At 49.2% G+C, this 15,449-nt stretch overlaps 3 protein-coding genes and 1 long non-coding RNA gene across 6 annotated transcripts; 3 read left to right on the forward strand and 1 right to left on the reverse strand.

Moving 5' to 3' along the window:
- Positions 1 to 216: 216 nt before the first annotated feature.
- LOC115252787 (protein Ycf2) lies at positions 217 to 5,497 on the forward strand. Of its 2 annotated transcripts, none has more exons than XM_029848922.1 (2): positions 217 to 515; positions 2,167 to 5,497. In XM_029848922.1, exon 2 carries the CDS (start codon positions 2,196 to 2,198, stop codon positions 4,194 to 4,196), a length of 2,001 nt encoding a protein of 666 aa, XP_029704782.1. In that variant the 5' UTR covers positions 217 to 515; positions 2,167 to 2,195; the 3' UTR covers positions 4,197 to 5,497. The 2 variants fall into 2 exon arrangements, with proteins under 2 accessions (XP_029704782.1, XP_029704783.1); XM_029848923.1 differs by lacking the exon at positions 217 to 515 and adding an exon at positions 1,114 to 1,514.
- A 3,699-nt stretch (positions 5,498 to 9,196) lies between these two features.
- LOC115252657 (uncharacterized) lies at positions 9,197 to 12,358 on the reverse strand. Its single transcript, XR_003890982.1, has 4 exons — positions 11,718 to 12,358; positions 9,660 to 9,754; positions 9,442 to 9,548; positions 9,197 to 9,327 (listed from the first exon to the last, which is right to left on the reverse strand). It is a non-coding gene; the product is annotated as an uncharacterized lncRNA (long non-coding RNA).
- On the forward strand, positions 9,281 to 11,237 carry LOC115252656 (uncharacterized). 2 transcript variants are annotated; one of them, XM_029848459.1, is made up of 6 exons: positions 9,281 to 9,389; positions 9,511 to 9,586; positions 9,692 to 9,806; positions 9,908 to 9,981; positions 10,751 to 10,981; positions 11,068 to 11,237. In XM_029848459.1, exons 1-6 carry the CDS (start codon positions 9,316 to 9,318, stop codon positions 11,107 to 11,109), a joined length of 612 nt encoding a protein of 203 aa, XP_029704319.1. In that variant the 5' UTR covers positions 9,281 to 9,315; the 3' UTR covers positions 11,110 to 11,237. The 2 variants fall into 2 exon arrangements, with proteins under 2 accessions (XP_029704319.1, XP_029704320.1); XM_029848460.1 differs by having other exon boundaries at positions 9,695 to 9,806.
- A 13-nt stretch (positions 12,359 to 12,371) lies between the features above and the next one.
- On the forward strand, positions 12,372 to 15,395 carry slc25a1a (solute carrier family 25 member 1a). The gene is made up of 8 exons (XM_003978641.3): positions 12,372 to 12,749; positions 12,992 to 13,099; positions 13,194 to 13,293; positions 13,396 to 13,534; positions 13,619 to 13,703; positions 13,791 to 13,895; positions 13,971 to 14,160; positions 14,234 to 15,395. Exons 1-8 carry the CDS (start codon positions 12,386 to 12,388, stop codon positions 14,346 to 14,348), a joined length of 1,206 nt encoding a protein of 401 aa, XP_003978690.2. The 5' UTR covers positions 12,372 to 12,385; the 3' UTR covers positions 14,349 to 15,395.
- The last annotated feature ends 54 nt before the right edge of the window (positions 15,396 to 15,449 follow it).

Here is a 15,449-nt window from a genome sequence, read left to right on the forward strand (position 1 = left end):
AGAGCGCGCACCAGCCAGAGCTGCGCGAGTTCCCCTTTTCATTGAGGAAAAGTATGATTTCATTCATGCCATTTCCGTTCATTCATCAGCCGGGGCCAGCCTAGACTCACTGTGCCATCTCCACACCAACATTCTTATCAATGGGAGTGACGTCAGCAATGCCTGCAGCCCGGGGTGGCGGGGGGGTGGGGTCACGTGGTTTCGGAGGGTATATACAATAAAGTTGCGCTGTCGGTGAGGCTGAAAACATTCCCTCAAGTGTGCGTTTCGCGCCAGCGCCGCCGCCACGCCAACACATCAGCAGCTGAAAGAGAGATCCGCAGGTTTATTTAGGATCCCGACGATGGTCGCAGACTGAAGAGGGAGCCCGAGAAAGAGAGAGAGAGAGAGAGAGCGAGAGAGGAAGGGAAAGAGGGAAAAAGATATTCTCTCAGGTGATCCTCTATTCATGAATTAATCTTGGCTTTACCCGCGTTGAGTTTCACCACTTCCCCACGCCCCCAGTGGGACTCCAGGTAGGTGTAACGAAATCTCGTTCTGTATTATTCACACTAATCATCTCCCTTTTTTCTCGCAGGGTTTTAAATGCAATTGGTTTATATTCCTGTTTTATGGAGTGGGACGTGTTACTTTTAGAGTGTAAAAATAATTCCAATAAAAACAGGTTTCTAACCTCAATATCCATTGCAACTTTCTATTTTCTTTCATGTCAGTAATGAATTACCACAGAAGGCGGAATCAGTCGTTTTGTGTTTCAATTTCTGGGCGTGTAATGGAATAAAAATCAGACTGTAATGGGCAAAATTGACTGCAAAATATTCCTGCTTATTGATGCGCTCAAACAATCCTTAAAAATAAAAAAAATCTGTTATTTTTTAAACAGCGATAACAAAAAATGTGTTGTTTTTTTTAATTATTACACTGGCAGGAAATAAACAGTTTTCCAGGATAATTTTAAAAATTGGTCTGATGAGAAAATCTGGAGGCCTTTTGACTTTGATTCGATCGGTTTCCTTCCTTATTGGTCCGGTCGGTGTCGTTTGGGGGGGTGGGGGGGATCTGCAAGCTCTGCTTTGCTGTCCAAATTTGTGACTGTCTGCATTCCATTACTGCCAGAGAGGAGAGTCGTGCTCACGCCACAAGACCTGCCATTCTGCCTGACGGGTCATTCAGTCCTGGCGCGTAATTGCCTTTTTTAGTGTGATTTTTATAACAAAAATGATCCCTGTTTGCTCTGACAATTTATAATTTGGACGGACCGCCCAGGGACTGCAGGGTTAAATTAATCTGTCGTAGCCACCGGCTTTACGCATGACTTCCCGGTGCGCGCCGTCTTTGTGCCACTGTCCTGCTCGCATCGCGTTGACGCCTGGAATACAAAATCCAGCCTGACACGGAGACTGACCCCAGATCAATTCCTCTTTCTTCATTTTCGCGATTATTTCTAAGCAACGCGCGTCTTTAAAAAAAATGGAAATTGCGTGCGCTCCGATCGTGCTGTCTTGTGGAGAGAGGTGAGACATTAAATTAATCTCGCTAGAAATTGAAAACGAATATGATATATTTCTTCAGCGGGGTTGACACTTTATTGGGGTCGTTCCAAGAAAAGGAGCAAACATTTGGAAATTCGCCGCTCAGGGCGAAGGCTGATGTCTGCCTCTTAATGTCTGCGTAAATGCGCGATGGCAGACCCCCCGAAAAAAGGGGGAGAGAAAGAAAACCCCCACTGACAATAGAACCTCACTGTCTAAGAAAAGAATCATTTTACCATTGGAAGAGTCGGTTCAGCATGTTTAATGGGAAAATGCGACGGTTTCTGCGGTCAGATCGCGACGACACAATGGACACAGATAGGAAATGATATAAGTACAAGTCAGATATAAAAATAAATAAAAACACATGAAAGACGACATTTTATTTGTTGAAACCAACAGGAAGCTCTTAATTGCGCCCGCGTGATATCTGATATTTAATATTTGAGTTAATTGATGAATATTATTTTGACCAGGTCGTGTGTTTAATCCACCAGGCAGAGATTATTGAATATTATTGAATATGTGTGGTTTGATTGATGTTCCCACACTGAAAGAAAAAAGAAAATCTTCCTCTGAATAATTTTCTTTTCTTTTGCTTTCCTCCCCTCTCCTTTCACTCTTTCCTTCTCAGGTGCTTAGCCTCCCTCCTGCCAGTTCTGCATGGTCATGACCTGTCATCACTCCCCGTCCACAGTCCACCTCGTCCTATTGGTCCTGCTCACTGTCACTCCGCAGCTGGCTGGCGCCGCCCCTGTGTGGGATGAGATAGCAGAGCAAGGGATGGAGGGGCACGCCATCAGGACAGACAACACTGACGACAACCTCGCCCCGGTCCTCCCACCCTTCCAGAGCCGCCCCAGCCCTGACAACGCGTCGCTAGAGCGGGGACAGGCCCTGCGTCAAGGCAGCCAGTCGGATAAAATGGTGAATCCCGTGCAGGTGCTCGCTGTTCTTTTAGAAGCATTGGACCACCAAAGGGAGGGTGAGATCCAGGCAAACAGAGACTGGGAAGAGGATCGGGGTCAGCAGCCACCCTCCACTGAGGGCTTGCAGGGTGGTGAGATAAGAAAAGCAGAGGAGACAGAGGGAGAGGGGGTGGTGGCAACAGAGGAGGCTCGTGGTGCTGATAAGGCTATTGAACAGCTGATTGTGGGCCAATTGACGGCTGCTCAGGGGGATGACTTTAGAGAAAGGGAGGAGGAGGATAAGAACACAAGGTCACAGGCGCAAGGGTGGTCCACAGAGGAATCTGGGCCTGATAGTGTAAGTGAGGCAGAAGGGGCAGAAAACGACCAGGGTCAAGACAAGGGGAAAGATTTTGGAGGTTTGCTGAAGGACACCAGCTCAAAGGGAGATGAGCCGTCGCTGCAGCGCAAAATCAGGGGCTATTTCCAAAACATCGACTTGGGTCTCCAGGACAATGAGATTCTGCCTCCTCTGAAGGGCTACAAGGCGTACAACACTCAGCTGGCACGAGCCGGGAAGAAACCACACTGGCAGGAGAACTGGATGGGAAAGCAGCCCGCCAAAGGGGGCAACTTCATGGACGACTTCGAGGGGGAGGAGCTGGAGGAGGAGGTGGAGGAAGAAGAGGAGAGCCTCACCCGCATGGAGGAGGAGGCAAGGGCGCGCGCCGAGAAGCAGGAGGTGCTGCGGCAGCAGGAGGAGGCGGAGCAAGCCAGGGAGGAGGAGCAGAGGCTGGCGGACATTGCCTCCGACATGTTGCTGCAGTACATGGGCAGGAAGCAGCAGGCCTACATGAAGCCCCGGCAGAAGAGCAGCATGGGAGCCGCCACCAACACAGCCGAGGACAAGCGCTCCGAGGAGGTGGTTCCCGACGAAGAGGACCTGGACCAGCAGATGATCGACAGGCTCATCGAGATCAGCAGCAAGCTCCACCTGCCCGCTGACGACGTGGTGGAGATCATCAGCGACGTCGAGGAAAAGAAGAAGAAGAGGAAAGAGCTGCTGCTGCAGCCGACCAATAACAAGCCTGTGGCCCCACGCTACAGGCCCCTGGTGCCTCCGCCTCTGGCTGCTCCACCCTTCTACCACTACACGGCCTCAAAGAACCCCAAGAAGGCCCCTTACAAGTACAACAAGTCCAACAAGAAATGGCACAAGGACAAAGTCAAGTCCTACAAGCAGGACTACTGGTATAAGCCCCAGAAGCAACTTGATTACTGGTACAAACCCCAGAAGCAGTTTTTAGCCTTCCCCTCCTACCCGTACTACCAGAAGCCATACCGAGCCTACTACCCTGTTTATTTTCCGTATCCCAAACCAGAATATTTTGGCAAGCCCCTCCCCTCCAGAGACCAGCAGTTCGGTCCCCAGGAACTTGACCTCCAGTCCCCCAGGCGCAGGAACCGGGCTCGGGGGAAGAACGGCGCACAAGGCTGGAGGCAGCAGCCGGTGCCACGTCTGCCTCTCGCCCCGTACATCTCTAACTATATCCTCCCTCACCCACGGACATATCAGCCCCTACCTCCGCCCAAACCCATCACCCCACCCAGGAGAGGCAGGCGACCCCCCTATTACTATCCACAAGTGACACCAGGAGATGACTATGAGGAAGATGGGCTGGTGCCTCAGTTGGACAGTGAGGAGGAACTGGAGAACTTTATCGAGAGGATCTACATGAAACGCCGAATGTATTAAGACTCTTTGGTGATTGGTCGGATCAGAGGGACCGACGGGTTCGGAACAGATATACGGTAGCAGGAAAAAAGGAAAAAGAGAGGTTTCAAAAGACCGACATGATTGTGAGGGGTCCAGAGTTGAAGAAGGTCGATGTGTTGTTTTAACCACTGTATCTTTTATTGTTTTTCTCAGTCAGGGAGAGGATGAAGATGTCCCTGCAACCATGTTCAGATCAGTTTACGTTTGAAAAGAGGACAAACCGCAGAGTGTCTACCGCCATTCAGGTCTTTCTCTGATGCTCCTGTGTTGTTCCGATCTTTTCGACACACGTACCCACAGAAATATGCACGCACACACGAGAAGCATAAAAACCAGACTTTGTGTCGTCTGTTGCACTTATTTTGTGTGTTACATCACAAACGACGAGACCTTAGCTAGCACATGTAAACGTGGCCGCTGATACACCTTTTGACGAATTTGGTAGCTTTTCACTTCTCAATCGGATTCATTTTATTCAGCTGCAACTTTCGCTTTTCTTTTAAAATGTCAAACCTTTTCTTTTTCACCCTCAGCGCCCATCATGGTCACCCTGTGGACTTAAGCACAAACTTCAGCACCGAACACTTCCAACCTGGTGTTTCACCATTTTTGGTAACCGATAGTTTCATTATCACTTCTGTTTCCATCAAGCAGGTTCGTGTTTATTTCCTTTTCTCTGATTCTTCACCTCCTCAACTGCATTTTGACACGTGTCGGCCAACATTTCCTCTTGTTTTTTGCCGTCGTCCTTCTCATTGCGTCTTCTTTCCAACACACAAAACAACTAAAAAAGAAACTTGAAATCCCATTTTGTGTTTCGCAGCCTTTAAAAGACAGACGTCCAACCAGAGGCTGCAGGCAATTTTGATCATTTTCAGGAGAAACTCACTGGAGAGCTTCAGGCTGGGGAGTCAGGGATTGTGCTCAAACCGTTAAATGCACGTCTTTCTACTTGCATCTTTAAAAATGAACAAAAAAACAAGAACAAAAAAAGAGAAAAAAATAAAACAGTGTGAGGGAATCCAAGGTGGTTGTTTTCTCTGAATAAACTGTGAATATATTTGAAGAAAAAAAGAAATTTCAAAGCAGGAGGGCCACTGTGTCCACAGTGAAGCCATCTGTCTTGTGAAAGGAGAGTGTTGTTGTTGATGTCACCTTTAGCATTGTCTGATGTACAGTGTGAAATAAATGCCTGTGCAATGTGTAAATAACAGCATGATGATTACTAGTTTTGCTATATGATAAAAAAAAAATAAAAGCAATTATTTTATTAAAGCTCAGTTTTTTAATGGCTGTCTGGTAAATTCCTAAAGTTGCCCCTGAAATGAGCTGCGATAAGAGGAACAAAGAGGGGGGAGGACGGCGCGTCGCCACTGCGTCGACAACTAAAGAGGGAGAGACAACGAAGGGAGAGATGAACGGATAAAAAAAATCATTTCAAAACGGGGGGAAAAAATGAAAGAGGAATAATGTCGATGAACAAAAGGGAGCCAGAAGCAAGCAGATGCGTAGTAGCTGCAGTGATTGATGAGTCACGTGACCACTGGATGAGTCATCCGGCTGTGCACGGTACTGCGCAGGAGCGGGTGCGCACATGCGCGTGCACACACACACACACACACACACACACACACGCACACACACACACACACACATACGTTAAGCTGTATAGTAATTCGGCTGCTGGCATTTCAGATAAAGATTGAGTCGCGTTCACCCCTGCTCCGCGCCAGCCAATCGGCTGAGCCAGGGGTGTGCGGCGGAAAAGCTTTTGTCACATTTTGCACGCGGGCCTCCTCGGGCGCCACGCCGGCAACGCGCCATCCTCTAATTCCTTGAAGTATTTTGGCTACCACCTGTTTGGCATTTTAACAAACCTTGTGTCTGCCGCCTGTGGCACAAACACCGGCGGGGGAGCGGCGGGCCGTCGATACGCTACGACTGCACGTTATCTGAGCGCGCAGCTTTGGACCGGACCGGCGCCTTTCATGACTGCTGCTTGGATTTTTCTTGAATGTGTTGTGGACTCAGGTTTTCAATCAGGGCTTCTCCGGGGTGGGAGATACTCACCGTGGGATCAAAGCCTGCTTATGAGTTAAGGGAGGGTTACAGATATAGGCTCTATAATCGCAGAGCCTCGCTGAAGGTTGGCGAGGTCCTCAAATGTCAAACAGAGAGGATGAGGAGCAGGTGTGAAGGCTGAGCAGGTGAAGGTGGGCTAACCAGCCGGTCAACAGCCAAACAGCAGTGAGACGGGGATGAAAACAGGCCGAAAATGGTCCTTTCTATGAATCACTCGGGCCGAGCTCATTAGAAAAGTGCACCTCAGATATGAGTTCAACCACTAAAGAAGACTTGTGTTCATCGTGTGGTTGTTAACAAGGTCAGGGACGTTTATCCTGTCATGTTGACAGCTGAAGTCATAGGTTGAACTCACCATTAGCTACTCGTTAGCTACTCATTGGTAGCTAACGTCGGAGCTTCGCTTCTGCATCACAGGAATGTAAATATACATTTGAGATATGTGTAGAAAGCTAACATCTAGGTGAAATAATGATTCCAGATGCACAGTTGAGGCTAAACAGGTTGAGTTTGATGAAACATCCGAGCAGCTGAGTCGTTTCCACACATGTGAGCAACATTAGCTTCCCTTTATTGCTGTTTATATACAGGCAGCGATTCCGAGTCATCCAGATGTTAAGAGGCTTCAAAGGTCACGTGCTCAGTAACAGCGAGGACAGTAATTCCTAGGAAACCTCACATTTACAGAAGCCACTCAATAATCCTATATATTGAATTAGCGGCGGCTAAGGCCTTTAGCATCTGATAACGCCGATGACTACGGGGAAATGTCAGCAACCATCATCATATTGACCTGACTGAACATAACCTTGGATGCACAGCTTAAAAATCTAAATATATAATAATAATAATCATAATACCATGAACACAACCCATTAAACTACAAAAGCGGTTTATATAAAGTTGCATAGCAACGAGCGGCGTGTTTTTGTGTGCAGCATTTGAATCATTTTGGTTTTAATTGACGCGGTGACTCACAATTTTGCCGTATTATTACCATCCTGTCTGTAGCAGCTGTTTCATTCAGGATGCCGCATGAACAAAGAAACCCTGCAGGTTTTTCCTCCACCGCATTCAATTTATCATTATTTTTCTTTAGGTATCACTACATTTTTCCTTATTAATGAACAGGTTTTGTATCCTGTAACGTCTTATTACTATTATTATTAAATGAATTTTAAAAAGGCCTGTTTTCCTTGGCTTTGTAAAAGGTCATTTATATTATTTGTCTTTTTATGTATTTTTAGATTTAGAAGTGCTTTTCATTACTCTTAATGAACAATAATTATTACTAGCTTTTAATGTTTTTGTATAGCTCACATTGAATGCATATTCAAGAGAAAAAATTATATGTGCTTTTACTTGCCCTTTTTTTAAGAAGTAAAAAATCCCATTTTAAAACAAACCAGGTGTGTTTTGGTGTGTATTAAGTGGCCGGTGTCCGTTTTCCTTTGCTTTGGGCCCTGAACAGCCATCGTGTGACAGGGACCAACACATTGCTGGTGCTGCACATCTGCTGATGCGTCTGTGCAGCACCGCTGCGTTTTGGTCTGTTTCTGCTCGATGTTTGAACCGTAACCCCACCAGCAGCGTTCCTCAGTGTGAATGCTCACCTCCACCCCGTGTTTGCTCATTTTATTGTGTGTTGGACGACAGTCTTTGCCACATCAAGCATGCTTTCACCAGCTATTAGGGCAGGAGTGGCGGCGGCGTGCCGGCCTTTGTTTAGGAGCTCTGCGTCCCTCGTCTTCCTTTCATCTCCTTCGTCCCACCCTGCCTTCTTTCCAATGTTCTCCCCTTTTTCCTTCAATCATCCATGTCCCCCAACTCCTCCTCAGTGCCCCCTAACACTCAATCATCTTTTTCATCCTCTCCCCATTTCTTGTTTTGTATGCGAGCCCCAAGGGAGGGAAATGGGTGAAAAGCACTCTCTCTGCACCACTGTCACAAAAGCCCGGTGAGTCATCGCCATTTATGTCCCCGTCTCCCTCCTCCCACAAAAAACACACGTATACATGGGGGAGACGGGGAAAAAAATCCCCTTAAATTACCCCTTACCTGCTGCGCACACGCACCTACATGAGCAGTGCATAATAATTAATGATCCATCTGTTATTTGGGTGTAATGACTGAAAATGGCTCGTCGTTGACGCCTGCTGCTGCTCGTCTCTGGGGCTTTTACAAGATATTGGAGCGGGATCGTGCGTCATGAAGAAGTCAGTTCACAGGAATTAACAGTGGAAGAGAACAGTGTGTGTGTGTGTGTGTGTGTGTGTGTGTGGGGGGGGGGGGGGTTAAGCACAAGGATGTAATGGACAAGAGAGGAGGCAAAAAAGGAGAAACGCAAACGTCCCCAGGCGATGCTGGGACGCGTGTCCGCCGCCACCCAAACGCGCTTCCTCCCTCTGCCGGAGGAAAGAGTCACTTACAGCAGAGTCCCGCAGCTGCTGAGGACAAGATGGCAGAGCAGCGAGTCTGCAGACGACAGCTGAGCGCGTCTCGGCTCCTCGCTCCTGGTCTCACTTCGGCAGATTCAGCCTCAGCTCCTGAAACTCTAGTTCAGGCTGTCGGAGCTGCGTAGCCACATTTCATGGTTAAAGTCTAATATGTTGCATTATTCACTGGCTGTATTATGTAGATATACTGTATGTTTTTGTGTTTCATGCGGTCCGATCAAAGCAACACGATCGAAGGCACAGTCATCGTTTGTTATTATTGTTTATCTGACCCAGTACGGATGATATGGACTTCTATAGGAGCTTTAGGATCTCAGCAGGCTTGTTTATGTCTCGCTCTCCTGACCCCCCACAGAACCCTGCTCGTGAGCCATTCAGACACATTAAATATTGAAAGCTCAGAGTTTCCATTTCACACACCCAAAGGGAGGCGGGCGGGCGGCGGGGAGGTGCGAGGAGCCTGGCGGACGCGCAGAAGGCCAGGAGAGGAGAGTAAAAGGTCGCAGCAAAGGTGGGATCAACGCTCCAGGTGCACGGAGGAGGAGAACGCATGAGCAGCGATGGAGGGAGAGCTGCAAGAGCAAGGAGAGATCATCCACAGGTACCGCGAGGAGAGGGAGGACGCCGTCATCAGGTGATTACTGCAACATTAGTGGCTGAGCAGGTGGAATCGCCTGAAAACTAACCTGCTGGTGACCTTCGGCTGGGTCACGGGGGGCCTCTTTTTCTAAACGTTCCTCCTCTCTGACTTTGAGCCGGGCGGAGAGCGACGAGCCCCGGGAGGTCCAGGATCCTGAGGAGGAGCAGGGCGACCGAGTGGGTGATGGACAGGTCAGTCAGGTCAGATTTACTGGGTGGGATTGGCCTAAAAGACACATCAATTCTCATCTATACGAATCCTCACCGGGGAAAATCCTCTGGTTGAGATCTTTACAGCAGGAGGCCATGGTGGCTGTGATGGACTCAGACAACAGTCCAGACGACCTCCCAGGGTCCCCCCTGCCAGCAGAGGAACAGTTAACAGTGTCATCTCCTCCCTCCTGCACACACGGTGGGTCTCACACATGTAAACGACCGGTGGGGGGGGGCAGACATGTCTCATCATGTCACTACAGGTTCATACTTCAGGAAATTGGTGCTCTGCTTCTGCAGATGGCCCACCGGAACCTTGCTGGTACTGTCTGAGGACTCAGGAGTCTGACTCACGGACAGAAACTGGTCAACAGGTTTTTTTCTTATTTTGCTCTTTTGACTATTATGAGAGATGATGATTATAGAGTGTTCTATCGGCAATTATGTTGTGAGGAAACAGAAATTACCGGTTAATTGCATTGTAATATTAAGCAAGTCCATTAGGCCTAGTTAAAAACCTGTTCAGCTCTCAAAGCATTTGTGTTTCCTGCTGCTGCATAAGGCTGCATGCTGCTTAAAACATAAAAGCCACCCGAATAGAACATTTTGTGTAGAGCGACCTTACACAAGAGGACAGCAGCAGCCGTGTTTTCCCGGAACCAGGGTTATCTCCTCCTTAACTGCCCAATAATGCCGTTAATGGCCTCGTGATTGTTATGCCGTGTGCTCACTCAAAGGGACCCCATATCGTGCCAGAAACCACCCAAGCACACATTGGGGGTTCCTATTAGCCTGCACTGTTGTGAGGAGAGGCTCTTCTATTAAGTTCCACAACATCTTCAGCAGAAGAAATACCAGATTTTGAACAGGACCAATGGAAATATCACAGTGAATTAAATATATTAGAACGGTTCCAGCTGGCAGTGTCATGTCACATTGTGCATTCAATTATTTGGGATTGTTTCTTTATGCTGATGGCAGGATAATAAGAGAATAAAGAACCCCAGAACCTCAGAGCTTGAGGACACAATGACAGTAAGAAAGGACTGAGTTAAAACCTCATTTGTCTACTCAAGCCTTGTCTTTGTGGAGGGGGAAAATGCTGCATTGTGCCATTTTATAGCCACTGTTGCTGTGTTGCAGGAGGACTCAGATTCTGTGTCTCTGCTGCCCTCTGGCGGACAGAGGCTGAACTACCAGACAGACCCTCGGCCACACTTTGGTGTCGCCTGGTCTTCCCACTCTACGTGTCGCCCCCTGTGGGGCAGTGAGGGACCCTGCTGGGGACAAAGGAACCAGGAGGCGTCTGATCAGACCCACACGTGTCCCCACTGCCATCTGGGGATGGATTCAGACGCCCTGCGTTGGCACGAGGTTGGCACGGACATATCAAACATTGATAGAGAGGAAACTCTCACGACAGATTAATTTAGAAAGGCTGTTATGTTCTCTCTGTACAGGCCAAGTGTCTTCTGTTCGATGGCCTCAGGAACTCAAAATAAATGGAGTCCGCTGTGCAGAGAATGTGCAGACTTTTGCACATTCTGCTGTGTGCAAAATGCGTTTCTCTTTTCTAACAACTGCACGCTGAAATCAAACATCACCTTTGGTTCTTTTTGTGCTCGCGTTCTTAACATTGAATTCTTAATGTCGCATCTTTGCGTGGGGTCTAAATAATAATAGAGAATATATAATTGATCATTGGGAGCGACAAAGGGATCGATTAAGTATGTTTTATATGGCTTGGATGTCCCCAAAATTATGATAAAGCCCCCCCCCCCGAACACACACACACACCTCTAATCCTGAATCCAGACAGGGGTTATTTTAGCATTTACAACATACAGTGATTTACAATAAAACGACAGAGAATAAAAATGAAGCAAAAGCATCTGGATTAACCACAGTGTAAACATCAGGACTGAGACAACCGTAATTATTGACTATAACATGGCCATTTTAGAGCAATATTAAAAACACGAATAAATAGTGCGTTCGTGTGTGTGTGTGCGCGCGCGTTGGCGTGTGCATGCGGGAGAGCAGCTGAGAATGTGGACTTTTTTTCAGCACTGAGGAGAGACTTAAAAGCGAGTTAAAAAGAGGAACTTACTGGATAGGACCATAAAGTGGGACAGAAAAAGGAATCTGTTAATAAAGGTGGATGTGGAAATAAGGAACAGGAAGGATGCACACTGGAGTTTCCTAAATGAATAACAACTAATTGGTAGGTGGAGTTGATCGTAATTCTTTCGGTGGTGGGGGTTGTGTGTGGGAACACTGACCTACTTCTATTGTTGTGTGTGCGTGTGCGTGTGCGTTGCAGCATGATAAGAGCACTATTTAAGGGGGCAGGGATCGAGCAACGATGCACCGGGGCGCTCCTACATTCTTGTGTACTCCTGTAATGACCTACAATGTATATTTTCAGTGGGTTTACTGTCGAACTATCTGCTGAATTGTCACATTGTTCTGTAGTTTAATAAACATTTCCAGGATGGCGATATATATTTAATATAACCGTTTATGACGGAGGCGTTTTCGTTCAATATCGTTTGTTTAAAGGTTTTAAATTCAAATATTTCCTTAAATGAATGTAAATCCCAACAGGCCCTGACTGAAGATTAGCCTTAGCGACGCATCATCATCATCATCTTCTTCATCATCATCCTCCTCCTTCCTGTTATTGGCCGTCAAAAATCAGGCACAGTCACGTGACCCCAGTAAGCTGGGCTGTGGGCGTGGCCTGCCATGGCGCGTCTGGTCACCTGACCGCCGCTGATGCTCCCCCATCCGTCACACTGGCGCGCCGAGCGGTGTTGTTGTGGCTGCGGGAGGTCGTCCGTCAGCACCGAGGCAGGTTTCTCAACACTGAAAACACCCCCGGTACAAACCAGCGCCATGTCCTCGCTGCTGAGGCCGTTTTCGGTGGGCGAGGGTCCGTGCGAGAGCTGCGCTGTCCGGAGAAGGTGTCCGAGCTCCGCGGCGCGTCAGCAGCCTCCGCCCCGGCGTCTGGCCGCTGCCGCCCCGGCGGCTCTGGGCGGTCTGCCTGCTCACCAGCAGTCGTACGCGGCCAAAAGAAACCTGGCGGCCGCTGCGGTCGGAGGCAGGAAAATGACGCATCCCGGAAAGGCCATTCTTGCAGGTTGGTTGTTGTTACCTATTGTCTGTGCATCCAATACCGGACAAAGCCTGCCAGCAGAGATGCTACATCACACGCATGATGTAGCTGCACCTGCACATCGTTGAAGAGCTTCTTTGGTGACACCACAGCCACAGATTAAAGCAGATCCAGAATCCAAAAGCTAATGTCTCACAGAACATCCACGAACAACCTTGAGAAGAGAGGAGCTGCACCCTTACTCTCGCCTCTGTGCTGTTATTCAGGCGGCATCGCAGGAGGGATCGAGATCTGCATCACCTTCCCCACCGAGTACGTGAAGACCCAGCTGCAGCTGGACGAGAGGGCCAACCCCCCCAGATACAGGGGCATCGGTGGGTCACCGGGGCACGTCTGACGTCCGGCTGGACAGGTGCTTCCCCTCACCCCGCTGCGTTCCCGGGATAACGTCTGCATGTTTGTGCGCAGGTGACTGTGTCAAGCTGACGGTGCAGGATCACGGCCTGAGAGGGCTGTACCGGGGCCTCAGCTCGCTGCTCTACGGATCCATACCCAAGTCTGCTGTCAGGTAATGACGCACGCCACAGCAAGATACGTTCCTCTAGACGGGTGATTGAATGCTGACATAATCCTCAGGGTTGACGCCCTTAACCCCGCTGACCCTTCACAGGTTCGGCACGTTTGAGATGCTGAGCAACCCGATGCGCGACGCCACGGGCCGGTTGGACAACACCCGCAGCCTCCTGTGCGGCCTGGGAGCGGGTATAGCAGAAGCCATCCTGGTGGTGTGTCCCATGGAAACGGTGAAGGTGGGCGGAGCCAGATGCGGTAACGCGCCTGCGTTGTCCCAGCGGCGGCTTGAACGCGCTACGTGTTTTTCTTTTGTCGGCCAGGTGAAGATGATCCACGACCAGTGTTCCCTCAGACCCCGTTACAGAGGCTTCTTTCACGGCGTTAGTGAGATTATCAGAGAACAAGGTAGGCAGGACGGCGACCCCTCCCCCCAAAAGAGAGTCCGGTCATGTGATGTGGGCTGTGCTTACTGAGACTGCTGGATTCCCTCAGGTGTGAGGGGGACCTATCAAGGGCTGACAGCCACTGTGTTGAAACAGGGGACCAATCAGGCGATCCGATTCTACGTGATGAATTTGCTAAGAAACTGGTACAAAGGTGAGAAATCCCGTCTCGCAAAGGTCAAGCTGCTCTTCTTTTTCCGCCTACGACCTCCTCGTTTGTGTCTTCAAGGCGACGACCCCAGAAAAGAAATGCACCCGATTGTGACGGCGATGTTCGGGGCCACGGCGGGCGCCGCCAGCGTCTTCGGGAACACGCCCCTGGATGTGGTGAAAACCAGGATGCAGGGCTTGGAGGCCCATCGCTACAAAAACACAGCAGACTGTGCCTTCCAGATCCTGAAGCACGAGGGGCCGCAGGCGTGAGTTGACCCCGCCCCTCCAGCACGGCGGCTTTCTCCCCCGCAGACGTCTAACCACGCCCCCTTTGTGTAGGTTTTACAAGGGAACCGTTCCCAGGCTCGGCCGGGTGTGCTTGGACGTGGCCATCGTCTTCGTCATCTACGAGGAGGTGGTCAAACTGCTCAACGGCGTGTGGAAGACGCAGTAGCCCGGCGCTGAGGAAGCGCCGGGCCGGTTCGCCATCCTGGACACCTCCGTTCTTCATACTCCCCGACCCCACGACGCTGGCACTGTTACGGAAGACGAGTAAGCTGCAGGACGCGTCCCCACACGCCGACTCCATGTCCAGAATATTCAAGAGCAGAAATGCGCATCATTAACCAAAGTAGACTAAAAAAGGAAGGAAGGAAGGAAGGTGTCGTTTAGCTCCGACTGTTGTTGACGTGCACCGCGCGTTGCACCGAAACCATACGTGTGTCTTTCCGTTCACGGAATCCCTAGGAAAGCAGACGGGTGCTGGCACGCTTCAGCGCGGCGTTTAGACACATCTGTGTATCGTTGCTGTCATCTCGCACTGGATTCCCCGGCACGCATCAACGCAGGACGTGGCTTATTAAAGGGATAATTCACCCAAAACCTAAAATGGAACTATTGAAACGGCCCTGAGAGCATTTCCAAAACCCCGAATCAAAGTGATTCCTGCTGGTTTTCTGCTAATCTTTAATTGTAGCGGATTAAGCTGTGAACTTCCTGTGACACTGAGTTTGTTTTGGGTGAATTATTACCCATCATGCTTTGCTCGGCTGCTTGCGTCCGTGACTCCTGTAGGGATTTTCCACATCGGCCGTGACTCTGTCCGTCTGTCATGTTCACCGGTAAACCTTCCACACGTTAACGTTTTTTTTAACCTCAAACTAACGCCTGAAGCTTTTTTTTTATGTTAAGCGTTGACATCCCTGAATGCACTTGTTTACATATGTTGACTGATGTTCCGGGGGGGCTCTTTTGGATATTTCGGGTTTGATAACACACGGTTCAGTTGTAACCGAGCTCTCGACGCCGCGCAGCCTTGCAGAGGAGCCGTCGGCTTCTCTTTGCCAAACAATATCCCTGATACAAGTGGGGCATTTTTATAACCTTTGTTATTCATCAGCTACATGTTTTACTTAAATGGACGTTTCTGGCTGTTTAGACCTGTTTGTTTATGCCTTGCTGCTTTTTTTTAATAAACCAGGCACACCTGCTTCATCCTAAATGCCGCGCTGTCACGGTTTGATGCTTCCGTTGGGTAAAGATGTGCAACCAATAA

This window comes from Takifugu rubripes, chromosome 15, assembly GCF_901000725.2.
Source record: "Takifugu rubripes chromosome 15, fTakRub1.2, whole genome shotgun sequence".
Taxonomy (NCBI): domain Eukaryota; kingdom Metazoa; phylum Chordata; class Actinopteri; order Tetraodontiformes; family Tetraodontidae; genus Takifugu; species Takifugu rubripes.